Source organism: Mirounga leonina, unplaced genomic scaffold, assembly GCF_011800145.1.
Source record: "Mirounga leonina isolate KUSES-001 unplaced genomic scaffold, KU_Mleo_1.0 Mir_199, whole genome shotgun sequence".
Lineage (NCBI taxonomy): Eukaryota > Metazoa > Chordata > Mammalia > Carnivora > Phocidae > Mirounga > Mirounga leonina.
This window is the reverse complement of record NW_023270498.1, coordinates 1,970,923-1,998,536: the sequence shown is the minus strand read 5'-3', so window position 1 is coordinate 1,998,536 and position 27,614 is coordinate 1,970,923. Positions and strand designations below refer to the sequence as shown.

General features: G+C 55.5%; 1 protein-coding gene across 1 annotated transcript in view; it reads left to right on the top strand.

The window, feature by feature from the left end:
* TNS3 (tensin 3) overlaps positions 1 to 27,614 on the top strand; it is a 173,628-nt gene that overhangs the window by 10,109 nt on the left and 135,905 nt on the right. The window contains exons 3-4 of the mRNA XM_035026460.1: positions 10,842 to 10,879; positions 27,171 to 27,209. Coding sequence (XP_034882351.1) covers positions 10,842 to 10,879; positions 27,171 to 27,209 — 77 coding nt within the window. The remainder of the gene's footprint in view (positions 1 to 10,841; positions 10,880 to 27,170; positions 27,210 to 27,614) is intronic.

Sequence of the window (27,614 nt, the reverse complement as noted above, 5' to 3'; positions counted from 1 at the left end):
TGCTGCTGCTGCCGGTGACGTTGGTGATAATGCTGGTTGTGGTGGTGCTGACGGTGATGTGATGATGGTGCTGCTGGTGGTGATGGTGATGGTAGAGAAGGGTAGGGGTGTATTCTGTGACTCAGGCTCCTGTTTTTGCTGTTCCTGTTCTGGCTCATTCTTGACCTTCAAGTCCCTTACTTCCACATTTAACCCCCTGTTTTACCTCCTATTTCATATGTGGTGAGATTAGAAGAAAAAGCTTCATTTTTACAAAGCTGTGATGCTTGACATAGAGCCTTTCTTAATCCTTATTCTGGAACCTTACAGGGAAAGGCAGAGATGGCAGTGAGGGTGGTGATGGGGCTCAGCGTGTGCTTGTGGCTCACACCATGCCACCCAGAACCCTGCTGATGGCACCCCAGCTCTGTGCCCTCGCCACCTAATGCCCTACTGGGCACTGTGGTAGCCTGTTCTCACTGCTCCACCAGGTTCCCTCGGGTGGTTTAAAATGGTTCAGTTTTCACTGATGTTGCTTTTATGAACCCAGCCTGGTCATATTTTAGGTAAGGCAGTGGAAGGCCATGGTACAGGTGATGTTGGTGTTCTGGTTTTGAGCAGGTGTTGAGAGATGTGAGTTCTGGGGGATTTTGCCCCAGAGGGAGATGGTCTGGGAGGGTGCGGGGTCAGACCAAGCAGAAGTAATCCCGTTGGAAAGGCTTTGCCTGGATCTTATCGTGGAATAGGAGAGAACAGACTGGAATGGAAAAGTGACAGAGAATGAAGGAATGCCGCAAAGAGGGACCCTCTTGGGAGGAATCTGAGGAGATGAGGATTGAGAAAGGGAGCAACAAGGAGAGACGTGGAATGAGGGAGTTTTGTAAGGAAGATGGGATGATGACTTTTCCCCTTCAGTAAACAAAATGTGTGTTAAGCACCTGTTAGAATGAGAAGATGAGAAAGCTGTGCCCTGTGTGTGAGGAGCTCACGGTCAGAGGGGGGAGTTCTGTCTGTGAGGGGCTTGCAGTCTGAGGGGGGCGTCCTCTCTGTGAGGGGCTCGCAGTCTGGGGGGGCGTCCTATCTGTGAGGCCATCACAGTCCATAGTATACTAAGTGATTACTGATAAAGACTTGGGTAGATGGCAGATCGGTAGATACACGTGGTAAGTGCTTGCTTTGTGCCCAGATGCCGTGTTACAACCCTAGGACATGGGGGCAGTGAGGACCAACAAGTCAACTGAGAGAGCAACGTGGCCGAGCAGTGAATGTTAGGGCAGGCTGCCCTGTCCTGGGGCCTCCGGTCCCCTCCTGTCTGTGTAGCCGGTTACTGGGAACCCAGAGAGGCTGGTGAACTTGAGTGTACATGGGCGAGTAGCGGAGAAGCAAGGGCTCATCTCTCCCTTGGTAAATATGTGCAGAGTGTCATACAAAAGCTTCTGACGGGCCTGTAAGACAGTGGCCTGGATTTCTGAGGCTCCTGCAGACATTCGGAAGAATAGCAGTTCCAAGACAACATGTAAAAATGTCTGGTGCTTCAGAGCCAGATGCTCGGGGCCGGGGCTGGTGTACTGGGAGCTGGGATTCTCACCCTGGGCTTTGGAAACCCCTGTGAGACAAGGGGGCCGATGTGCGGCGGTGGAGACGGCCTCCAACGGACTGCGTATGTGTTGTGTCGTCAAGGCCTGGAAGACCTGTGAGAAGCACACGCACCACGGACCCTGGACCCTCGCGGACGTGGGCTCCACTGAGTGGGGAGCAGGAACCGGCTCCCACCCTGCACCCTGTGGCCTTGAGCTCCACTCGCTCTCTCGCTTGATGCTTGGCGGCTTTCCATTTTTGTGAGTGGGTGGATGAAAAGTGGAATCTCCCTTGACTGTATTTTCCATTCATCTGCTATTACTTGAGGTAGCCTCTATAAAAGACACAGAGAAGATGTCTGTGGTGTTCATTTTAGTGAGCTAGCCTTTCCGATCCTTTGCTCATTTAAAAAATTAGATTATTGGGGCACCTGGGTGGTGCTGTCGTTTGAGCATCCGACTTTTGGTTTCGGCTCAGGTCGTGATCTTGGGGTCGTGAGATCAAGCCCCGTGTCGGGATCTGCTCTCAGTGCAGTCTGCTTGGGATTCTCTCCTCTGTCCCCCTGCTGTGCACACGCTTTCTCTTTCTCTCAAATAAATAAATAAATCTTAAAAAAATTAGATTATTTATTATCGTTTGTTCCTTCTTGAATTAAAAGAATTCATTATCTTACAAATAGTAATCATTTTATCCATTACATCAGGCAGAACATTTGCCAACTTTTGATGGACTTGGACCCACAGGCATGTGAATTTCTTACCATTCGACCTTCTGCATGGCGAGCCTTCCAGGGAGTTGTTTGTCTGATTTTGTCTGTGGAGTGTTTATCTCGGGGAAGTTTTAAGGTCCGGCTTGTTCAGACCTACCCATCACTTCATTTAATCCCTGTGTTCGATTGTTATTTAAAGCACCTTCCCTTCTCTGTGGCCATAAGGATGTTCTGCATGTTTTATTCCAATATTCCTTCTGCTTTTCCAGTTCTGATCCAGTTTCATGATTGATTCACCTGGAATTTGCACTATTTCTGTTTTTTTTTTTTTTTTTTTTTTTTTTTTTGTGAGTTAGCTGGTTTTCCCAGTGAGACATATTGCATGGTCCATCCTTTGCTTATCCGAGTTGGGATGACACCTCCATCCTGCCCAGAGTTCTCAGGTGTGGATGAGGCCATTGCTCATGTCTGTTTTTACAGAGTTTAGTTTGTTTTGTACTGTACATAGCTTTACATATCTTCATCTTGCCCATTATAAGTGTTGTCACATACTAGATTTTTAGAAATCCTAGTGTTTCAACAGCTACCCAATATTTTATTTATGGATATACAATTTTTCTGATTGCTTTGGTAAACTCTTTTTTTATCATGAGAAAGGAATCTTTGGTATCACTTTGTTCTGCTTCTCATTCTGTATAATGAGAAGAGTGAAGATGTCATGTGTGTATATGTGTGTGTATTTTGTGCTTCTGTTAGGCATAATAGGGAGGCTGGACCCTCCTATCTGCTTCTGCATTCAACCTGTTTCAACCTTGTATTAGGTGGGGTTCTCCAGAGAAACAGAGCCAATGGGATTTGTCAGAAGGGGTTGGCTCTGGTTAAGGAGGCTGTGAGGGCCCAAGATCTGTGGTTGGCAAGCTGGAGAGCTGGTGTGTAGCTCCAGTCCGAGTCCAAGTTCAGAAGCAGGAGAACACTGACTGTCCCAGATCAAAGACAGTGATGCAGAGAGAATTCTTTCTTACTCTGCCCTTCATTCTGTTTAGTTCCTCACTGGATTAGATGAGGGCCCACCCGGGCCGGGGAGGGCAATCTGCTTCTCTCACTTACAGATTTAGATATTAAGCTCATCCAGAAACACCCTTCCAGACACACCCAGACACATCCAGAATCACGTTCAACCAAATATCTGGGCATCTTGTGGCCCAGTGAAGTTGACACATAAAATGAACCATCACAGACATGTTGTTTTGGTTCAAGGAGGATCCAGCCTCACGTAGATATGTGTTTGAAAAAGGAAGCATTTTGATAACCTTTTCAGATTATTGAGGGTATTCTTTTTGGATACCAAACCAAAACTCAAGTGATGTTTCTTAAAGCTTAGTTTTGGTGTGGGGTCTGGAACTGTGTCGATGAGCTTTGCCTACTCTGTTCTGTTAAGATCCATGAGCCTGTCTAGCACTTTGAGAGTATGTTCTAGCCAGGCGTGGCCATGTGATGTCAGGCAGTGGTCATTTGGAAAATACTGGTTCAACAAGTTCAGCAGATTTTCTCGATGTTAACACATTTATTATAAAATACCAAGAAAACCCCCCATATTTGTTCCTTTCAGTGTTGATTCTATCAGGACAGTGTTAGGAGTTGTCAAGCTCATGGGGATGGATACATGTCCCCCCAAATTCTAAATTTCACTTGAAATCTCAAATTTTGTCATTGGCCAAATGCTGTCAGTTGTTTACCTCACCGTGACAGGCATGCTTTGTTCATTGGTGAGACTGATGAGTGTGCAAGTCTGAATAGCCATGCATTGTCTGCCTGGGAGTTCTTTCAGACAAAAACGGTGTTTCCTGAGAAGGCAGCTAGGTCAGCTGCCTGCTCCCACCCACACAGGTGCTTCTCACAAGCTCCACCATGCTCCACCGCACAGAGAAGTACTCAGTGCTCATGTCCCAGCTGGTCTCACGGAAAGGTGAAAATGCAAGAAGAGAATACTGGTTAAGCAGTGGACAAGTGAGTGCTGTATTCCACATGGAGAAGCAATACGTCCTGAAACTATGTACTGAGTACGTAATGGTTCTCAGGAGACGCTAGGGGTCTTCTGCTACGCATGTTGTCTCCCTGGGTCATGTGCTTAGGTGTGGAGGTGGCAGATGTGTGAAGCGGTGGTGAGATGTGACCCAGAGGCACAAAACAGTGGAAAACACAGGAGAGTAGGCACTCATGCTGTATTGTGAGGGCATTTGGGCAGTTGCTGGAGAAGAGTTCGGGGTGACATGGACACAGGGTCACGTGAGGGTTATGTGGAAAGAGGTCTGTGGAAGCAGAGGGAACATCCCAGTGGCCTGTGAGTTTGGCTTTGGGTGGAAGATTCCAGCCTTGCTGTTTACTGAGTGCTCAGCGCCTAGAAGCTAGGGACATTGTAATGCAGAGAAGCCACACGGAGGAGGTGTGTGAAGAACAGAGTTGGCGCATTTCAGTGGCATCTTCAGAGACTCTGGACCAGGAACGGTAGTAGAAGTGGTCGTGCTCGGTGCATCTGAGGAGCTCCCAGCTGGCCCTGTTGTGCATGGCGTGTTCTACTGTCCTCTAACCGCCTGTGTCACAGATGAGGAAACTGAGCACCAGCATGTGGGGCCTCTGTACTTTAGCTTGGGGGATGTGCTGATGCTTTCAGCAGGAAGAAATTGGACAAGGGCTGTGATGGAGCGAAAGGTAATGAGAATAATGAGGCAATTTGTGTTGTTTTTTAATGAAAGGGACATTTTTGCATTTAGGATTAATAGGATTCTTTTCATTTTCATGTAAGTGAAAGTAATGAGATGCCGGGGAAACTGCAATGAACATATTTGTGTAATGCATGCATTTGATACCATCCATATTTAGAACCATCAGTAATGGTTTTTAGGGGGCAGAGTCATGGCCTTAGATAATTATGTAGTGACGGGCCCAGAAATGCTGAGATTAACATGTTGATTTTCATCTGGGAACAGAGCATAGAGTCTGTTTTAAAACCTGCACAGATTCTGCTCCTTACAGGGACCGCTGGAGTTTTTAAAAATGATTTTTCTTAACACAGTAATTCAGGACTGTTTGTACAATCAAATGTTGCCTAGAATTTATAAAAGTCCAGTATTAGAAAAAAATACCATATAAAACCCTAAAGAGTCCACCAAAAAACTGTTAGAACTAACAGATAAATTTGGTAAAGTGGCAGGATACATGATCAACATACAAAAATCAGTTGCATTTCTAGACACTAACAGTGAACTATCTGAAAGAGAGATTAAGAACGGACTCTAACTTCCAGTGCAATCAAAAACAATAAAACACTTAGGAATACGCTTAACCAATAAGGTGAAAGACTTGTACCCTGAAAACTATCATTGATGAAAGAAATTGAGGAGCACACAAATAGATGGAAAGATATTCCCATGTTGTTGGATTGGAAGAATTAATATTGTTAAAACATCCATGCTACACAAGGTAATTGGCAGATTCAACACAATCTCTATCAAAATTCCAATGGCATTTCTTACAGAAATAGAAACAACCCTAAAATTCAGATGAGATCACAAAAGACCCCAAATAGCGAAATCAAACTTGAGAAAGAACAGAGCTGGAAGCATTACGCTTCCTGATTTCAAACTATATTGCAAAGCTGTCATGATCAGAACAGTGTGGTACTGCATAAAAATAGGCACATAGACCAGTGGAACAGTATTGGGAACCTAGAAATAAACCTGCACACTTATGGTCAAGTATTCTTTGACAAGGGTGCCAAGACACAAGGGGAAGGATAACCTCTTTAACAGCAGTGCTGGGAAGATGGATAGTGACACACAGAAGAATGAAGCTACACTTATGTCTCTACCACTCAGAAAAATGAACTTGAACTGGATCAAAGACTTAAATGTAAGACCTGAACCCATAAAATGACTAGAAGAAAACAGAGGAAAATCTCCCTGATGTTGGTCTTTGCAGCGATTTCCTGGATATGACACCAAAAGCAAACATCAACAAGTGGGACTATAGCTAACTCAAAAGCTTCTGCATGGCCAAAGAAACCATCAACAAAATGGAAAGGCAACCCACAGAATGGGAGAAGATATTTGCAAATCATATATCTGATGAGGGATTAGTATCCAAAATAAATGAAGAAGTCCTACAACTCAATAGCAGACAACTAAATAATGGGATTAAGAAATGGGCAGAGGAACTGAATGACATTTCTCCCCAGAAGACATCTGGATGCCCAGCAGGTACATGAAAAGATGCTCAATATCACTTGTCACAGGGGAAATGCAAATTATAATGAGTTACCATCTCACACTTGTTAGAATGACTTTCATGAAAAAGACAAGAGATAACAGGTGTTGGTGAGGATGTGGAGAAAGGGAACGCCTGTGCACTGTTGGTGGGAACACGGACTGGTGCAGCCACCGTGGAAAACAGTATGGAGGGTCCTCAAAGAGTTAAACCTAGAATTTCATATGATCTGGCAATTCTACTTCCGGGTATTTATTTGAAGGAAATCAGATCATTAGAGATATCTGTCCTCTCTTTCTCGTAAAAGCGTTATTCACAATAGCCAAGATACGGAAGCAATCTGAGTGTCCATTGATGGATGAATGGATAAAGAAAATGTGGTATATAAATGACGGAAGATTATTCAGCCACATAAAAGGGAAATCCCGCTATTTGGAACAGCATGGATGAACCCGGAGGACACTCCACTAAGTGAAATAAGTCAGAAAAAGACAAACACTTTATGGTATCACATGTATGTGAAATCTTAAAAAAACCCCAAATACCTCAAACTGAAGAGAAATGGAGTAGAATGGTGGTTTCCAGGGTTGAGCGTGGGGGAAATGGGAAGATGTTGGTCTGAGGGCACGAACTTTCAGTTGCAAGATGAATAAGTTTAGGGATCTAATGTACAGCATGATGACTGTGGTTAACAGTACTTTATTGGATACTTAAAGTTTGCTAAGAGAATAGATCTTAGGTATTTTCTCCCTCTCACACACACGCACGGGTAATGTGATGGATGTGATAATTAACGTGATTGTGGCAAATATTTCACAATGTAGACATGTATCAAATCATCATGTTGTACACCTTAAATATATACAATTTTGTCAATTATAGCTCAGGAAAGCTGGAAGCAAACAACAAAGCATGAGCTGCTGTGCTGGGGAGAGACTGGTGGTCAGAGTGCGCATGCACACCTTGTCCTTTTGGGTGTGTGCAGTTTAGCAATGCATTTCGTTGGGGAAGTTCTGGTGCTTTCTGCAGCCTCCCTTCTCCCTGGAGACTGCACCACAGGGAGTGGCAGTCAGGGAGGGAGGGCCCCCGCCATGTGCACCGGCTTCTGAAAGCGGACGCAGGGCAGATAAGACCTGAGAGGTCGTGCAAGGACCCCAGGCTCCCATCACTAGACATGCAGAAGATCAGTGGCTGTTTCGTGGAGCACGGTGAAAATCCAGCCAGCCTGTGTGATGGAAGGTGTTATCACCATGCAGCTCGTGTCCGATGGGCACTCCATCAGTATCAGCTGCCGATCTCCGTTCCCACCACTGTTACAAGAGGCTGGTGATTCTCAACAAAGGACACCGTCCTAGATGAGCTTGGTGTAGTGGGGGGAGATGGACAGAGAGATTGCTGTGAAGTGAGGGGTAGTGAGATGAAGGCTAGGCAGAGGAAGGCAGGCCAGGGGCTTCTGGAACGCATTAACCCAGACTAGGAGGAGCGACGGAGGGCTTCCTGGTGGAGAAGGTGGTTGCCGCCTTCAGTCTTGGAGAAAGAAACATGTCAGCTTGATGCAGAAGGGTGTGTGGGAAGTTCTAGACAGAGACGGGAGCAGAGCCAAGGGGGTGTGTGGAGATGGTGTGAGTGATGCTCTGGGTCGGGGGGACGGGAGGACGGGGTGGGGCCGGTGGTGATGGCATGGGGGATGTTGGATCTGTATTGAGGAGCTGCATTTTGTCTGTAGGCGAGAGGATTGGAAACCTGGCCTGGACTATGTCCACTTTGGGCGTTTATAGATGTTGGAAAGGCCACGTGTGGCTGGTGAGGAGCCGGGTGGAGACAGGCCATCGCTGGGCCCGTCACCCTCGTGGTTTCCCCAAGGGGATGCTTACAGGACCACACGCAGTTGCACCCAGGAAAGCATGGCCCGCACGGCCAGGCACACTGCCGGAGGTTGTCCGCTGGACCGCTGCTTCTCTAAGGAAAACCTGAGGGGCCATCCATAAAACTTGGGGGGTCGCCTGCCTACGTACTGGGGACAGTGGGTCCACCTCTCAGGATCTCCACCTTCGTGCCTGCGTGGTTTACGCGAGGTCGCTGTGGTTAGTTAACCCTTGTGAATGTAACGGCTTTGCCCTCCGATGGCCGTGGGCTCTCTTGTGTCTGAGTCGGCCGTCCCGTCCACCATGAGGGTGTCACACCACTTGTGATCTGGCCACTGACCAGAGCCCTTTCCGGGCTGAGCTCGCCCACCGTAGCGAGTACCTCCTGCTGCTCGATGAATTACTCCAGAAGTTAGTGCCCTGCGTGGTGGTAGCACCTGTCATTTCTCACTGCTTCAGTGGGACGGGAATTTGGGAGTCACGTGGCTGGGCAGTGCGGCTCCAGGCCTGTTGAGAGGCTGCATCATCTGAAGGCACGCCCGGGGCCGGAGCGCCCCTCCCAAGGGGGCCCCCTCACAGGGCGGCAAGCTAGTGCTGGCTGTTGGTGTGAGGCCTCAGTTCCCCCACGTGAGCCTCTCTGCCTGGCTGTCCTCAGCAGGGCTGGCTCGAGAGGTCGGGGCGGGGACTGCAAGCCCTGCGTTCCACCACACTGTCTGGTCCCACAGACCAGCCCCGAGCCACCATGGAAGGGACTGCATGCGGGCGTGGGCACATGGGTCACTCGGGCCCTCTTGGAGTCTGACGGCCATGAGATTTGTGCCCCAGTCCCGGGCTGCGAGCGGACCAACTGCCCAGCTCGGTGTGTGTGCGTGCGCAGAGCATCCTCTGGGGCCAGGGGAATTCTTCCCTGCATTTCTGCTGATTCTTGCTTACTTGAAGGCCAAGGGCCTCTGACGATGTCCACTCTACCTCGGGATCTCTCGCTGGCCTCCAGACCTGGCTGTGCTTCTGGCCGCCTTTCTAGTCTGGCACGGATGCCCCTTTTTATTCCAAAGGCAAGTCTATGTTGATTAGAAAGTCACTCATCGCCTTTGTGCAGTGCACCCATTAGGAGATGTAGAGTAAATATTTGTCTTTGTGAATAATCTCACAAACCTCAGAGGCATAGAAAGACCATTCAGAAAATAGATCTTTGCAAAGATAATGCTCCTGGCTGTTCTCTGCTGGAGTTCCTGTAATCACCAGCCAGTGGCCAAGTTACTTTGTCTGCTTTATCCTTTTGCAGTCCTGCAGGGACCTTTGTGAGTTCAGTGTTTCCATCCCCAGCTCTAGAAAGGAGAGGGACGGGGGTGTGTGTGTGGGGGGGATGGTCTGGGCTTTGAAGCTCCTCCCTCCCCCGGCCCCCTCCCAGGCCTGGTTCTTCCAGGATCCCCCACGCTTGTGCATGTTGATACTGTGTTCGTCGTCTCAAACGAGGATCCCTCGATGGCATCCCAGTCACGCGGGAGAGGAAGCTGAGGCCCAGAGAGGTCACTGGTCCTGCCCAGGGCCGCATGGCTGTGGGGGGCTGTGAAGGTCCCGGCCCCACGTGCCCAGCCCGGGCCCCTCCCCCACACCGCAGCTGCGCCCCTGCCTTCCCTGTCCTGTTTCTGCCTGGCATCTGGTGCTGGCCGAGCTGCATGGGGCTGTTGGGGTTCCCCTGGCAGCAGTGGGGCCACAGCCTCCCGAGGGCGGGCCTGTGAAATCCCCCTGGGTTCCGGCTCTAAGTCTGCACTCTTGGGGCCTCTGGGCAGGCGCATGTCTGCGGTTCCCCTGCGGGAACCTAGACGCGGATTTACTCTGACGGTCCGTCCCCAGGCCGACCCGGAGCGTGGGGCGTGCGGAGCGCAATGGGCGGCTTTCTCACTAATCAAAAGGCACCAGTCCTGGGCGCCTGGGCGGCTCAGTTCTTTAAGCGTTTGCCTTCGGCTCAGGTCATGATCCCGGGGTCCTGGGGTCCAGTCCCGTATCGGGCTCCCTGCTCCGCGGGGAGTCTGCTTCTCCCTCTGACCCTCCCCCCCTTCATGCTCTCTCTCTCTCAAATAAATAAATTAAAAAAAAAAAGAGAGAAAGGCACCAGTCTTGACGCTGGGGGGGAAGGGGGGCATTTTCAGGTTTCCCGTCCCTCTTTGGGGGAGAAGCTGTGATTCCCAGACCGACGTGGAAGCTTGGTCCAGTGCAGAGTCCACGCAGCTCTCCTCCTCCAGGGATCCCGGAGAGCCCACGGTTGTGGCTCGGCGCCTTCCCGGCCGCTGCCAACCGCGGGGTGCTGGCCGGGGCCTCACGCATCAGGTGTACCTGTGCCCCCCACGCTGCTGATCTTCGAGGGTGGACGGGGTTTGCAGGCGTGCGACGTGTTGCTGCCGAGCCCACTCAATGCACACCCCTTCTTTCTCTCTCTCTTCCAGCCTGCAGGTGCTGCTGCCACAAGCCATGTGAACCTCAGGTAAGTTGCTGCTTCCCTGGGGGCCGTGCCCCCGCCGTGGCCTGGGCCGTGGCTTCTGCCGCCTTGGCCTGTGGCCGTGGGCGTGGAACACACAAGAAACAGGCTGCTAGATGCCTCAATGGGATGTACACGTTTCATCTCGGGAGTAAGCCGAAGAGCTGTGCGCTCTGTGCTCTTAACCGTAGAACGTGATGCTCAAGAATCTGGTTTCAGATAAGAATGCAGTGACCGGCCCTCCCCCCGGCCCCCCGCAGATGCCCCCTCCTCTCTCATGATTGTATCATCAGGTCGGGTGGCGTAGGCCTAGCATTCAGGGCACATGGCTTGAGGATTTGGGGGGCTTCGTGTTAGGGTAGTTGTTCTTAGATTGGCGGGGTTGTCAGGCTGTCATGGAAGTCGGGGCCCTGAATTGGGAAGGTCGTCCTGGTGTTTGAGTTCCTTGGAGGGGCTACATTGCCGAGGGCCCCCAGAAGCGCTGGAGGCCTGGGGTGCTTGGTGGGGGTTAGGACTTTGATCAGTGAGGCGGTGAGGAGGCCTGGCCCTGGCAGGTGGGCAGTTGGGGGAACCGCGGGACGGAGGCCTGGGGTTCTGCCCCCGTCACAGTGTCCGTACCTCCCGCATTTTCCCATAGCGCATGCCTCGAGCCTCTGACTGGCCAGCCCTGCCTCAGAGGGAGCCCCTCACATATCCTGCAGGCCGCCCCCGTGGCAGACAGGGTTTTAGAGAGTCTTGGGATTTGGTTGCTGCCGTGCACTTCCTGGGTCAGCTATCGCTGAGAATTTCCGACCGGCTCTGGGCTCTGAGCAGAAGTGGGTGCTGGGGGCATGCTCCGTGCGCTGCGAGCTGGCTCCTCACGGTGGGTCCTGTGTGTGGGGACCGGGGATCCTGAATCCCTCCACCCTCCCCACCACGCACGCACGCAGTTTACCCCCATGCACACACACACTTCACACACAGGCACGCACACGCGTACACCCAGTCGGCGAGAACTGCGGGCCAGTCCGGCCATAGGTGTTTTCTCAAGAAAGAGATTACATGCCTTTTCTTTTTAAACTCCCCACGATGGGGGATTTGGAACTCAGGAGAAGCGCACCGTGCAGTACAGGGCCCCATGCAGCGCTGTCACCCAGCCCCGCGGCCGGCAACCCTCCCGCCGTCCCCTCCGAAGCCCTGGGTCCCCTGCCTCTCCGAGATGTCACGGGATGTGCGTTTGAGCTGCTTTAGGAGCAGGCGCCCGTGGGGGGGCTTCGGGCACGTCTGCTTGCTTTCTGGTCTCACTCTGGAGGAGCCCCCTTTCTGGCTGAGGCCAGGTGTTCCTTGCTCGGACACACTCGGGGGTGGGGAAGGGGCTCGTTTCCGGCCTTGGCTTATCCTCGTTCTGCTTCGCCTGCGAATACGCTCCTCTCTCACGCGTGCACTGTGCTTCTGAGTGGTTGTGTTAGAGCACAGAATTTTCTGGATTTCCAGGAGGGTCCCCCCGCGCCCACGCCGGGAGGGTTGAGACGTGTGTGGCCGGCCTGGCCGCTCCTGGCTGGCAGCGGAGAACTGAGCCGCCTGCTGTTGCCACCGTGTGTTAAAGGGGGGCCCAGAGCCGGCTCCTTAGAGGATTGAATTCTTTGGCTCCAAGAGTATTCCAGAAGTCTTAGCTATCGCCGGTGATGGCATTTCTGGCCACGGTAATTGGCATTTTGCTGAGAGGTAGATAAGCGTTTTCAGTAGATCGGGGTTGGGGGAAATGGATCCGCATTCATTTTTCTCGATAACCCAGCTTCGAGCGGCAGGAGAGAATGCCACCAGCAATAACAAAGCCCCTTCTTATTCCAGAACCATAACACCATGACTGTGGGGTGCAGAAGGGCCATATGTTCCCAGTCACCGCCGGAGATAAGCGGGGGGCAGCTCCGTCTGCCAGGAGCTGAGACGCGGTTCTCGCAGACAGCGTGGGTCCTCGCTTAGCACGTGCGTGTGTAACCCTCAGGCTCCCTCGGTGCCCGGGGTTCGCTGGCTTTCCTGACACACAACCGTGAGGCTTTGGCCCAACGTCCGACCTGGTCCGGCTGCTTACTGACTTGAGGAAGGCGGGCGCTGCAGGTTCCCTCTGGGGCGTCCACAGGCCTGGTGGGGACTCGGAAGGAGTAACCGAGGCCGGGGGTGTGTGGCGCCCTCCCCGCAGCGTGTTCGTGTGCGGTGAACCCCATTGTACTGGGATCGCCAAGGACAGAGACATCCTGCAGAGCCAGGGCCGAGCTAGGGCCTGGGGGCTGGGGCTCATGAGGGCAGGGCAGCCGAGTCATGAGCTGGGGCCTTGCTCACCGCCCCGATGGACTGAGGTCACGGTCTTCCTAGTCGACGGGCAGTTCGGCCCCTCAGGTGAGGCCTTGGGCTCAGAGGGCACAGAGAAGCAGAGACCCGGGCCATGATCCCCGTGGGGGCTCCTCGTCTGCTGTACAAGTCCCTGGGGCTCCGGTTTCTTTATGTGTGAAATGGGTGAGTGATCCGTCCACAGTCTGACGTGAAGACAGCTTTCTCTTAGCTGTTAATTATGGTAATCTTGATTATTTAGGTTTTAAGGAAGGCAAATTATTTAGGTGTTATGGCTGGGGAGTTTGGGATTGCAAATATTTTGCTCTCTGGGAGGCCTTGCTGGCTCGCTGGAGCCTCGTGAGCTGCCTGGGTGGCGTGAGCTGGCTTTTCCGGGCTGCCGGCTGACTCACGGGCACGAGCCACGGGAAGTAGGAGAAAGCCGTGGCAGGGAGGTGGGCGATGGGGTCCCTGGTGGGGCCCCCCAAATATGGCAGAGGCGGGGTCCCGGTGGGCTTTGGCGAGTGGGCGGGAGCTCTGCAGAAGTGGGAGTCTGCACCCGCCGCTCCACAGCCCAGGCACGGTCCTTCCACGTCGGCCCAGACCGCACACCTGTTCTTAGAGGAGCCGTCGGTCAGGGGTTGACGTGTTCAAGAGCACATGTCATGCTGATCGCCAGATAGGGTGTTTTGTTTTTTGCAAACGTAAGGCCCCCACGTAGGGACTGAGCAGTGAGTTGGTGAAGCCGGAACCCACCTGCGGTGGTATGGAGCTGTCATCTTGTGGAGGGTCCCCACGCCGGGCTCACCCTGAGCTCCTGCCCTCTGCTCCGAAGTCAGGGCTCTGTCCTCAGGCCCCTTTGTCCCTTGCACGACGTGGATGCCCAGCTCGCCTCTTCTCTTCTGGGTGTGCCTTGATGGGTGCCTCGCTGGAGACAAAGCACGTGACCCCAGGGCTGCCTCCCTCGGTGAGGCGGGAGCCCCCTTCGGGAGAGGAGGGGGTCCCGGGCGGCTGCAGGGGCCTCTGTTTGCTCTGTCCCCGTGTGACTGTCACGTGGTGGCCAAGCTGGGAACCTTCAAACCTCCCGACAGAAGCCGAGCTGTGATGGGCACGCCGTTCCTCTCTCTGAAGGTTGAGGTGCGGCCAGGCGGGGCCCCCCAGAGCCTCTCCCACGTCTGGGCCCCGGGCAGCGTCAGCCCCTCCTGCTGCCACCTCTGCTGGCCTTGCACGCCGGTGACCCCCCGAGTTCTGGCTGTGTTTGGTGCAGGAGCCGCAGTGACCCACCGGAGACTGTGTCTTCTAGGTGGCCCCTCTGCCACGAGGCCCAGAGCCTGCGGCATCCTCAGACCCACCACAGACACGGGTCCTGGTGACAGCCGACACCCACTGGCGTAAGAGGAGTTTTAGCCAGGAGCTTACGTCTGCTGGTTCCCCTGGATCTCCAGACAGCTCTCTTCTCCATGGTGTCCCACGTGTGGGCCGTCGGCCCCTCCCCGCATCAGTCTAGCAAACGGGGACTGTTACAGGGCCCCTGCGTCCCAGCGGTCAGGGGCATCAGGTTTCAGAGTCCAGGTCTGTGCGGGCTTCGTGCGTCCACCGTGGGGCCGGGGCCGGAATGTGCGCCTGCCACCCCTGCTCTGAAGCCTCCAAACCCCCCAGCTCGTGCCCTTCTGCCCCTTTCCCAGGCTGGAGCCCGCGGCCCACCCACTCTGTGTCTGTCTGCACTGGGAAGGATGCCCGAGGGCCCTGGACCCACCAGCCCCTCCCAGGGTCCTTCCGCCCCCGAGTGAGCCGCAGCTTCTTGGCATCACTCAGGCTCCTCAGAATTCCCTTGGAAATGCCGGCAGAGCTGGGAGCGCGTCTCCGGGACTTCGCTGGTGGCAGGCCTCCAGGCCTTGGGGGACGGCTTGGTTTGTGATGAATCTGAGCATCGCGGGCGTGAGCCTGTGGTGAGGTTCCTGCTTCTGCCTCGGTCACTGGTTTTGCCTGCAACACGAGCTGGGAGCCTGCGGATCAGTTCAAGCAAGCCGGCTCGCCGAGGCACCTGCCGCCCGGCACCCCGGGGGTGGTGCCCCCCGACTTCGTGCAGCCCTGCTCCGATGGCAGAGCGAGGGCACCCGCGAATAGGAGACTCCTCCGTTCCGCACAGACGTCCCTCTTGTGACGAGGGTAGCAGATGCGCGAGCATGCAGGTGCCCGATGAGGCGCGGGGGACGGGATGCTGAGGCCGGGCTGCCCCGGGGCCAGGCTCGAATGTGGACAAAACCAAGAAGGAGCGCTTGGTGAATAATTTTCTTCTCTCGAGTGTTAGTGACGGGAATCACCGCTCCCTGAAACTCTGCACTGGGGATGCCTTTGCTCACGCCTGCCCTCCTTCTGGGAGAACCGGAGACAGTGGAACTTTCCAGGTGTAGCTGTCGGAAGCAGCCCGTGAGAACGTAGGGCAAGGACACCGGGATCTGAGCTCGACGGCCCCGTGGTCGCCACAGGCGCTCGGGCCTTCGTTTCTTTCTCTACGAAGTCAGAACACAGACGTCTTCCGTGAGGGGCTCCGAGAACCCGGCTCAGCAGCTGGAGTGAGCCCGGGCCCGGGGCTTCTGGAGGGAGCATCCCCTCCTCGGGATGACTTGCATCCTGCATCCTCGGGGCCAGCACATTTCTCTGGAGACTTCTACCTGCAGTCAGGGTCATTATCCTGCTAACCCAGCTGTCCCACGAAGCGTCGACCGGCCAACGGCACAGATCAGAGTGCGTCTTACTCCCTAAGTGTTTCAACGACACGAAAGGATGGCATACTCTCCACGTCCTCTTCCTGAGAATGGGATCTTCCCTGCCAAGCAGACAAGTCCCATGTCATTGGCTTCGTTTGTGCCCCTCAGGCAGCGTGGGTCCAACCTGAAGGTGCTTCCACACGGCCGGTGGCAGAGGAGTGGGCTCAGCGTTTCCTGAGACCAGAGCCTCGGGTTCCTGCCTGTCCGTGTGGCCTTGACTCTGGCCGACTCCGTGCCCCACCCCCCACCGCCCGGCCGGCTCTGTGGCTCCTCCCAGGTGGCTCCCAGCCTCCCACTTGGCTGGCCACCCCAGCATCCTGCATTGGTACGAGCTGGCCGCAGCCCTGGCGCGTCCCCAGGGAGGACTTTGGTGGTCCCCTTGGGTGTGGCCCCGCAGTGCCCGGACCCAGGGCCGAGCAGGCCCTTCGGACGCCACCACCTACCTGGTCCTGGGTTCCTGTGTGACCGCCCGCCTCGCAGGGTGGGCCCTTCCACCTCAGTCCCACCCCGGCGGCCATGGGCATGTCTGGCCGTGTGCATGGGCAACACGTGGAATGCTTCACCTGCCCTCTCTCGGGGGTGGCACCGTCCCCATGGCGTGGCAGCGTGATCCCCCTGCCTCTGCGCGGGCTCCGCTCAGCAGTGTGTAGGTGGAGCTTTACGACCTGCTGACCTGCCTGCTGGGAGGACCCCCGTGGCTCCTTCCAAGCCGCCCACGTGCGTGGCTCAGCTCGCACACCCCGGCACTGCCGCGTTTGGCTCCCGTTTGCTCGGGGTCGCCTGCTCGTCACCTCCGTCGTAGAAGCCGCGTCCCCTGCGCAGACAGCTCTGGACTGTCCTCAGGCGCCTCGCCGCTTGCCTGTGTCGACAGCCGCCCTGGCTTCTTTCTGGAAGATGCTAACTCTTCATTCTTCATTCACATTCCCTGTGAGCGAACGCCCTGTTCCCGACCTCCTTGTCCGGACGCACTGCTGTCTTTCACTGGCCACTGTGCACTTTCTGAACTGTTCAGAATCTGTCCTCTCTGCCTGCATCGTGCGGCCGACCCCTCTCTCCGGCTCGGCGGGGTCCTCCCAGCTGCGTGGCGCCCCGCGCCCTCCCCAGCCTGCCTGCACCTGGCGATCTTGCTGCTTCCCAGAACGCTCTTCTCCCGGACCCCTCGCTCCTGCCCTCAGGCTGCAGGTGCCTAAGACCCCTGCTGGTGACTTCCCTGCCCCTTCTTCCCCCGTCGGGGAGGACGTGCTGGTGGCCTTGGGGGGCCCTGCAGCCTGGTCCTCAGGGTGTCCCCCCCACACCTGCACCTGCCCTCTGCCCGGTGGCCGCCCCCGGATGCTGTCCCCATGCTGTCCGAGCACGTGTGTCCCTGGACAGCCTGGCCACCAGGGTCAGGCCCTTGAGGACGGAGGTCCGGCGCGGGGATCAGGACTGTGCCTGCGTGCTCCCCCCTTGGGTGGCCGTGGTGTGAGTCCGGGCATTTTGCGGGGCCCCGAGTGGCATGTCAACGCCTCCCGCGTGAAATCGCTCACGTTGCACCCGGACAGGAGCATTTCCAATCCCGGTGCCGGCTTTCTCGTGGCGGTGACTGTGGAGGACCGGTTTTCGGAGTGAAACGCCCATCTGCCTGCCCACTTTCAGGGGCAGGACGACGACCCGTAACTGAGCATCGGAGTCTCCATCTCCACATTTTTGTAAAAGACAGCTTCCGTTTCACTCTGTGTTTTGCTTTTCGTCTTGGAAAGCCCTTCATTTTGGGCAGGGATTCGGGAAGTGCTGACCTCCCGTTTTCCCGCAGGCTGGGAATGGCACATGGATGCCCTCTTGTTGCGTCTGGACAACGGTCCGCACGGCTGGCCCCCGCATCTCCAAACCCCACAGGCGTCCCCTCTGCCTCGACACAGCTCGGCCCGCTGACCATCTTTGCAGGAAGGGACCCCGGGCTGCGGCTTCGTCGGGGGGCAGGGAGGACGGGATGCCTAAGAGGCTAGCACTGGTTATGGAATCAGAATGCTGATTCCAGAGTCTTTATGTCACTTTCTGTCTTCTTAGAGGCTTTTTCTGGATGTTTAAATCTTTTATTTTTTTTATTTATTTTATTTATTTTTATTTTTATTCATGAGAGACAGAGAGAGAGAGAGGCAGAGGGAGAAGCAGGCTCCCAAGGAGCAGAGAGCCCAATGCGGGACTCGATCCCAGGACCCTGGGATCATGACCTGAGCTGAAGGCAGACGCTTAACCATCTGAGCCACCCAGGCGCCCTTTTTCTGGATGTTTAAAAAGCGTGTGGCGGGTGTTGACCGGGCCGTCGGGGGCCCGTCGGAAAGCTCTGTGCTGCCCAGGGAGAGAGGGGGGCCACGCGGGGGGGCGGCGGAGAGTCACCCCTGCATTCTCAGGCAGACCTCAGCAGACGGGGCCGGGGCTGCAGGCCGGTCTCGGGCTTCCCCCCGGGATCCTGGGTGCAGCGGGGTTTTGTAACCGTGAATGGAGGATTAGCTTCCGACGGGGCGAACCCACGAGCGTTTCTGTCACACGCTTCTGTGGACGCTCAGAGTGGGCAGGCGGCCTCCGTGCCACCCAACGCCGAAGCTAAATTTTTTTTGTTTTTTCAGATTTGGTGATAAGTTGCAAGCTGTCAGAATTTGTCATGTTCCCTTCCCTGGGTCACAGGACGGTTGGCGAAAACCGAACTGTTCGTTATGTTATTCTTAGACACTGTGGACGGAGTGTTTTTGGGGAAGTCCTGTTCAGCACCCCCGTGGAACGTACCATTTCCTTCCTTAAAGGGCTGCAGTGTGTGCCTTTTCTTCCTTTTCTGTAGCAAGAAGGAAGGTGTTAGAAATGTCACGGGTGGGGCGTGCCAGTCCTGAGCTCCTCTCTTCAAGAGAAACAAAAGCCTGCACTTGGTAGGGATGTTTTGGCCCAGCTCACAGTGTCCTGGCCCTGTGCACCCTGGGCACGGTGGCTGCTATTTCCCGGGTCTGGGCTGGGCGTCCAAGCCTGGGGCGGGGGGCATTCTTCCCCCATCTCCCTGTCTGCAAAGACCTCCCACCACACCCTTGTTCATGGAAAGTGTTGGGGGGCTCGGCAGGGGCAGGGCTCCATGGGGGAGGGACTTTCTGGAGAAGAAGGAGAGGAAGGGCTTGGTTGGGGTAGAGGAAGGAGGGGTTATTATGTCCCCTGCAGGGTTGAGGAAGACTGAGCTTACAGAGGAGGGGCCGCCTGAGCTGGTCGGGTCCCTGGGAGAGGACACGGGGGGACAGGGGGCAGGGGGAGGACGGGGCATGGGGAGGGCAGGGGGTGGGCCTCTGAGGCAAAGTCCAGGCACTTTTCTGTGCTTTCCAGCCGACTCTGTGCTTTTGAAAAACTATGTATTTATTATGTCTAAAAAGTAATTTCTTTTTTAAATAAGTGCACGATTAGAAAAGTCACGTGTCCTAAATATCCACTCTGATGGTTGACGGTGGACAGTTGGGCGTGACCATGCAGGGGGGGGACCGCGTGTCCCGCACCCCCTGCCCTGCCGGGGACCCTCGCCCGCCTGCCCCACCGAGGCTCGTGGCCGTTGCCCTTAAAGCAGGTGGACACCCGGGCGTCATTGTCCCCATTTCTTCTTGCTCTGATGTCCGCGCTATCCTTGCCATCTTGGGCTTTGAAAGGGGACATGCCCCCACTGCCCCGTTGGGGCACAGCGAGGGACGCATCTCCTGGGGGCCAGCCTGCCCTCTGGTCTTCCCGTTGGTGGGGGCGCCGCCGAGTCACCCGCCAAAGGGCCCCTGGTGCCCCCGCCTTGAAGACAGAACCAGCTTCGCTCCTCCCGGGGGGGGAGCTTTGGAAAGAGGGTACAGGACTCCGTTTCTTCCAATTAATTAAAATGTGAACTCTTGACCAGTATGAGTGCTTTAATTATTACCAACTTCTGGTCACTCGTGGTGGGTCTGCAGGCCGACCACGGCGACACTGGTGAGGAGTGGCTTGAATTTGAGACCTGGATTTTTCTCGTGGAAAGGGGTCCGGGAATTCGGTGCACTTACGTCTCAGTCTCTGCTGTTTTAAATGCCCAGCAAAGTAAAAGCAGTTTTTACAAGGCTTCTTAAATTTTACATATATATATTTTTTATCTTTCTGCAATTCTGTTGTATTTATGAGATTTTCTTCTGTTCTGGTTCTTTGGCAAGCCATCTTTCTAAGCTGTTGGATGCCATTTTCTTTTTCTCTTTTCACAGAGATAGGGCACAGGAATCTGGTAGGTGCCGGCCCCAGGGGTTCTGTGGGGCTCGATTCTGGTCTCGTCTAATTTCCAGGGGTCCTGCACATGACACTTTACCTCTGAGGCCCCCGGCTTCCTCCCCTGCAAAGTGAGACCCTCAAGAAGGTGCCAGGCCCCCCCACTCGGCCTGATCTGCTCAGACAGACCGAGGCACAGGAGTGCGAGCTGTCCACTGAGCAAGCATCCCACTGTGGGCCCCGGTGGCCCTTCCCCGCCACCTGGAGAAGCACGGTTGGAACATTGTTCCAGCAGTAGATTCACAGATTTCTGGTCCCGGACAAATATTGGTAACCAGACGAATGCAGAGCCGGGTTTTCTCGATTTAATTCTCTTCTGTGCCGGGTGAGCCTTGACAGGTGTTTGCCGGGACCTCATGCCTCGATTGGGTCAGGAAGCCCCCTCGAACACTCACGATCAGTGTCCATGTATGAATAAGGCCCGTCTGGGGCAGCTGTGCATCTGTGTCCTTAGCTCTAGAAGTCACTAGAATTGCAGAGCTGGTGCAGCTGGGACTGAGAGCCGACAAAATCTGGGGCTTACCTTTCTTCTTTCTTTAAAAGAGAAGACATGACCTTCAGTAACTCCTTGCTCACTTTCGGGAGAAATGTACTGAAAGGATGCCAGTGAGTTCCCGACCCTCTGCGCCCGTATGGGGCAGGCAGGCCCTGGAGGGAGGGCTTAGCTGGACTGGTGGGGGGCATGTTTTCTCCTGGGGTTACACGGCTGACTTGGGCTGTCCTACCCCGGGAGAGCTTGAAGGAAGCAAGTAAATTAATGGAGTCTGGGACGTCGGCATTTTGTAGAACCATGTCTCTGCATCGATGCTGTCCTTGTTTAGACAGCAGTGTGGAGATCTGCCCCTGGGCCTCCCCCCGCCCCCCAGAGGAGCATTGCCGGGCAGACTTGACCGAGGAGCCGAGTCACCTGCCCACGCGGCAGCCCTCCGGGCCTAGAGGACCTGGCTCCCGCCTGACTTGTGGGAACGTCCTGTGTTGACCTGGGTTCTCTCCACTGGCCTGGCCAGACCTCTGAGGGTGGGTGCCGCGGGCTGCATGGGCCCCCATCCCCAGATCCACGCGTGGAAGCCCTGAGCCCCAGAACCTCAGAATGTGGCTGTTTGTGGAGCTGGGGCCTCGAAGGAGGTGATGGAGGTACAGTGATGTGGCTGGAGTGACCCCCCAGGACTGCCGTCCTTAGAAGAAGAGGGGAACAGGACACAGACGCACACGGAGGAATGAGCCGTGGACACGGCGAGGACACGGCCGTGGACACGTCCCGGGGTGGGGGGAGCCTCGGGCACCGGCCCTGCCACGTGTGGATCTTGTGCCATGCATGGATCGGACTCCAGCCTCCAGGACCGGGAGGGAAGGGATGTCTGTTCGAGGTTCGGGGTCTGTGGCACTGTCCTATTGTCCCGAGTGACCGACACGGGGGGTATCTGAGCTCCTGTCTGGATGTCAACGCCGGGGAGAGCAGATTCCCTCCTATCTTTGCTCCCTGTTTCTGATCCACTGTTACGATTCTTATAAACACAAACTTTTATCTCTTCTCCATCGTACGTAACGGGCGAATAAAGACATCTTGTGTTTATCGATCAGTAACACACAGCCCCAGAAGTCAAAGCTGTAAAATAATAAAAGATGAAGAGAATATGAAAGATGCTGCCCCTTGAGAGAAAGCCCTGCCCTCCTCCCTCGGGACTGCCGCTCCGTGCAGAGACGCGGGGTTCCCCGAGATTCTGTGCTGTCCTGGGGCCGGGGGACACGTCGCTCGGACGTCTGTCTCTCCAGCCGGGCACGGGGCGTGAGAGGGGGCAGGGGTCTTCGTGCTCAGTGTCTCGTAAAGAATCGCCTTTGCAGAGATAAAGCAAAGCTCAACCCCGTGCCACATTGTGCTGCGTCTCTGTTGGAATTTAACACTATAGTGGTTTTTAAAAATAAAGTGATTTAATGGTGCAAGTTGGGCATAAGGTTGCACCTTTTCCTTGGGCTTCCCCTCAGGAGAGTGCCTCTTGAGCCGTCAAGGTAGGTCGGGCGCCCGCCTGTTTCTCTCTCCCTGTTGTCTCACTTCCCGCCCCTAGGATGGTGGATGGGTTTATTGTGGGCACGTGGGTGCCCTGATGTAATGTGTCTTCATACCTTGGTTCTTTTGAGCGGATGGACCCTTCCAGAATCCGGGCGTGAGTATTTGCTCCTGCTGCCCCCCTGCCAGCCCGGGGAGAATTTACCTGTGGGCAGGATTACCTGGGAAACCAGGGGGCAACGCGGCCGGCTCTCCTTGGGGCGGCTGGCCGGGTGGGAACGTGCCACATGCTTGAGGGCACTGGCTTCCGTGGGCTTCTGTGGCGCTCGCTCACGTGGCCCAGCACAGCTGGGCTTGTCCACGATTCCGGAAAGGTCGGCTCGACTTTACCTTGCCCCTGCGCACACGGGCTGTGTGGGGCTTCATCATACACGCGCGTTTCCGGAGAGAGTAGTGCTGTTTTATGTGGCTTTGTTCAAAGTAAACTTTAGTAAGAATTGGCAACAACAAACGCTGAGCTCATTGTTTTGTTGAGCTAATGGGGAGGGAAACGATCTCTGTAGGGCACGGGGAGGGATGAACTGTAATTTCTGTCCCAGGACCTTAATCTCCAGAGGTAAACAGAGGGCCCGGTCAGGCCCTGTGAGGCGGTCTCGCTCTCCCTGTCCGGGTCGCCTGCTCACCTGCTGGCTTGGGGGGAGTTTTCGAACCTCGTGCTGCAGGTGCAACGGAGCGAGGTGTGGCCGGGGCGCAGTCCTGTTTGTTTATGGTCGTCCTTGGTTATGTGACTTGGCCCCTAACGCAGCCATAAAACGGCCCCAGAGCGGACCTCGCGCCATCTCTCCGGGGCTGTCTCCGTCACCGGCGGCGCTCGTCCTGCCGCCCTCCCCTGTCCCCCGCCCTCGCCCACCCCCCCGGGACTTGCAGTGAGAGAGTGGAGCCGTTCCTTTCAGGGGAGGAACGTGGAGTTTGGACCCAGTGGGATCTGCCCACATTGCGCGGCCTCTGTGGGACTCAGCACTTCACGCACCGAAGCGACAGTCACTGGCTTTCTGGCTGGCAGTGAGGGCCAGCGAGCGGGACCTGCCGACACAGCACGTGGGACGTGAAGATGCCCCTTGCATGAGCCGTGGGCATCCCCGGGAGTGCACCCTGGTGGTGGCCGCTGGGCCCCTTTCTCCTGCGACCGTGATCAGGCCACCCCCCAGAGCAGGCAGGAGCTCTGAGGAAGGCACTGCCCAGACCCTCAGGGTGCAGGCATGTCCTCCCTCTAACGCGCTGGCCGTGCACTCAGGGATCTGTGGGCATCCTGCTGTTGGACGGTCCCTGCAAACAGCGCCCCATCGGGACCCTCCCTCGGTCCTGAAGCGCGTTACAGGTGCCGCCGGGTTTTTAGCTCCGTCAGTGAGACAGGACTGGCTCCTGCAGATCCTGAATATCCAGAAGCATCAGCCCCTGCATGACGAGGAAGGCCAGGCCCACCTGGAAACCATCCAGCACCACGGTATTTCCTTTGGTGAAGTGAGCAGAGCAGATGGCCCGCGGGGTGTGTGATCTGAGGTCGCAGTAAGATGGGGACAGAAAGCAGGTGAGTGGGCTCTGCCGTTACCGACCCGACCTGAACCCCGAGCAGCTGCCCATGTCTTGCTTACCTGGTGTCTCCGTCCCGAGGCGAGGTGGGCGGGCCGCGGGTGGGGAGGAGCAGGTGCTTGGCTGGCGGAGAGCCTGGGAGCTGGGAACTGTGCCTCTCTGGTCTGGCTGAAGAGCTGGAAGGAACCCCCGAGTGTCTAGGACATGCAAGGGGGGGGCTCTGCATGGCTGCTTACATCCCGGGTGTCAGGCAGGGTGGTCCACAGGGGACCACGCGTGCGCCCTGCACCCTCCCAGCACAGCCCTGCCAGACTGGGGTCCACTGCCGTCCTCTGTCTTATTCCAAGGGAGGAAATAAAGCGAGCCAAGCCAGTGTGTTCTCCTGGAGTTCCCGTCCTGGGATTTGGCGTGAGCCACGTCCAAGGGACACGTGCGCACTGTGTCCACTGGAGGATGGGCTTTGCGAAACTAGGCGTTCGCCATTCTTGATGTGAATATTCATTTTCTCTCTGCCGACAGGTGGCTCTCCCCTGGGCCATACCCTCTTCTCTGACTTGGCGCTTCTGGTGCAATTTCATTTGCAAATTCATTGTAGCCCTCCCCGTTTTCTGTTTGCATTTTGTAACGGTGCTGGTGAACACAGACAGCAGGGTTGTAATTGGTTCTCTGGACCTGAGGCTCCCCTCTGGCTGGAGTGCAAGCCTTGAGCCTTGTTGCTTGTCATTTGTTCTGCTGAGCTTGCTCTCCAGCAAAGACGGTGGCTTATGCACTTTGCGTTGAGGAACGTCTCCTCCCTGATGGCTTGTCCAGGTGGCCACCGTGAAGAACGGCCGAGCTCCTCAGAGTTCAGCCGAGGATGGGGCTGCAGGGGGTGGGTGGGGGATAGGGGGCGGGCGTGGGATTTGGGAGCCCCGGCTCAGAGCCTGCTCTCATTCTCTGGAGGACACCCTGGGGACAGGTGGGCAGTGTCACCACCCCCCTCTGGCCTGGGAGGCCCGTGGGAAGCACAGGACCCACCTGCCTTCTGGACGGAAGGCTTTTGGGCTGCGCTTTTTTTTTTTTTTTTTAAGATTTATTTATTTATTTATTAGAGAGAGAGAGAGAGAGAGCATGAGAGGGGGGAAGGGCAGAGGGAGAAGCAGACTCCCTGCCGAGCAAGGAGCCCGATGTGGGACTCGATCCCGGGACTCCAGGATCATGACCTGAGCCGAAGGCAGTTGCTTAACCAACTGAGCCACCCAGGCGCCCTGGGCTGTGCTTTGTAAGACTCATGGGTTTCGAGACTGCATAGGACTTTTCCTTTTGCTCAGCCGACAAACACACGCTTCCGGGCAGCGAACTGAAACCTAATGAATAGACTTTATTTTTATTTATTATTATTATTTTTTAAGATTTTATTTATTTATTTGAGAGAGAGAATGAGAGACCGAGAGCACGAGAGGGAAGAGGGCAGAAGGGGAAGGAGATCCCCCGCTGAGCAGGGAGCCCAATGCGGGACTCCAGGATCATGACCTGAGCCGAAGGCAGTTGCTTAACCAACTGAGCCACCCAGGCGCCCCGAATAGACTTTATTTTTAAGGACAGTTATAGACTTACTGAGAAGTGGATGGTACTCTCATTTCCCTCCAGATGTTCCCTGTTACCGTGTTGCAATAACAGGGTGCGCTTGTTAACCTGCATGAGCGAATATGGATGCATTTTACTAACTGAAGCCCACAGTTTGTATTAAGCTTTGCTCATGGCGCTGCCCGTTCTGTGGGTTTGGACAGATGGGTCACACGCATCCACCGTTAGAACATCACACAGCCCGTATTCACTAAACACTTTCTGTGCTCTGCTTACTACCCCCCAGCCCCCACCGTGGGCCACCACCGATCTCGTTACGGTCCCCACAGTTCTGTGTTCCCCAGAACGTCACAGAGTTGGTATTAGCCTTTCTCACTGGCTTCTTTGTTGGTGATATGCATTTGAGGTTCCTCTGGATCTTTTCTTTTTTTTTTTTTTAATTGCTGAATAATGTTCCATGGCGTGGAATGCAGATAGTGAGTTTTCAAAGATGGGAGCCCTGATTCCTTGCACGGCCTTGCCTGGTGTCCCATAGAGTGGTGCACGGGGGACCGCCGAGCTCCGTGGGCCTGCCTGGCTGGCCGCCACCACCCTGTAGGCACCGGTCTGTAACTTCCCCTATTTCCAGAGACATTTTTTTTGTTTTGTTTTATTTTTGCTTTATGTTTATTGGTCACATGTTCCCTCCTGCACTCATTGGGCTTTGATACACAGGTGCGTGTCTTGAGCAGGTGTTCCTGTTTCCAGGGGGTGTCGGACAGGGCAGGGAAGCCGGCCATTGGGTCAGCGGTGCTGGGCAGTGAGAGGCTGTGTGTGGGGAGGGGGTCCAGGCGGGGAGAGGGTCGGTGCCAGGAGACGGGGCCCCGCCCCAGGCGAGTGTATGAGTCAGCCTCCTGCTGGAGCGATGTATGTCCCAGATGAATGAATGACCATGTGTCATGTTCTCTGAGAACTTCAGAAGATAAGCAACAGTTATAAATAGTCTGCATGGCAAGAGTCAAGGTCATGCTGCCACCCACAAGGACGGTTAGATCCCTGGGGGTCTCTCCCTTCCTGTGCATGTTTTTACTTGAGGAGGGGGGTACGAGGGGCCCTGGGGGAGGAGAGCTGAATCTCACTGGCAGGTGCCAGGATCCTGGCCTCCCAGGACCGCACGAGGCCAGAGTGACCCCCTCACCCGCTGATAGCCCTGTCTGCCCAGGGACGGTGCGTGGTCCTGGAGTGTGAGAGCCTGCCCCATGCCGGCCTGTTCTGAGCACCCACGCTCTTCCTATCTCCCCCGCTTAGGTGGGGAGGCCGAGCCCTGGGGCCACTCATCTGCTTTCTGTCCCACTTGTGGAAAGAGTTCTAGAAAAGGCGGTCCACTTTGTAAGGAATATGAGCGCTGGGTGTGGTGGTGGGGGCAGCCTGAAGACCACCAGGCAGGGCCCTCACGTCCTTGTCGTGGCCGGGAGGGGCTCCCGCTAGCTCCCAAGTTCCTAGCCTTGGAGTCCACTGGTCGTTTGAAATCGAAGAGGATATTCTGTGCATGAGCACAGGGCGTTTCTCTTAGGGGGAGGCTCCAGGGTTTGCAGGAAATCCTGTGAAAGGAGTTGGACTCTAGAAAAGTGAAGAAAAATCTGGATTCTCTTAACTGCAGGTCTTGTCTGACTTTGATGCTAGAACTCTGGGGCTGTGAGCGGGGTCAGACAGGTGCAGCTCTGGGGTCGAGCCTGAGTGGACATTGGGTGGGGTTTTCCTGGGAGCCACCTGCTTACCCTGTGTCTTCTCATTGTAGGTGGTGAGTCGCCGCTGTGTGCAGGTGTACCTGGGACAGGTGAGTCCTCGCTGTTCCCTGGGGTCCCGGCTTGTCATGCGGGACTGTCTCTGTCTTGATGTGGGACCCTCCTTGGGGCTGTCAGGCTCCCTCTGGGCCTCAGACAGGACCTCCACCACTCACAGAGCCTCTGCACGGACCCTGGGCCTCAGGTACTCGCCCTCGCATGCTTTCCCTAGTGACCAGAGCCATGCCTGCCTTTCAGATGCCCAACGTCAGGGGTCCCTGTGCTCAGCCTGGGTTTCCTTCTCTGTGACAGGAGATGTCTCAGTCCATTTTCTTAGGGGTAGAACGTGGGCCACAAGGTGCCCATGTTGCAAGGCATCTGTGTGTGTCACGGTCCCATGGCTCCTGTGTTGCAGGGCGTCTGTGTGGAGCGTGGTCCCGTGGCTCCCATGTGGCAGG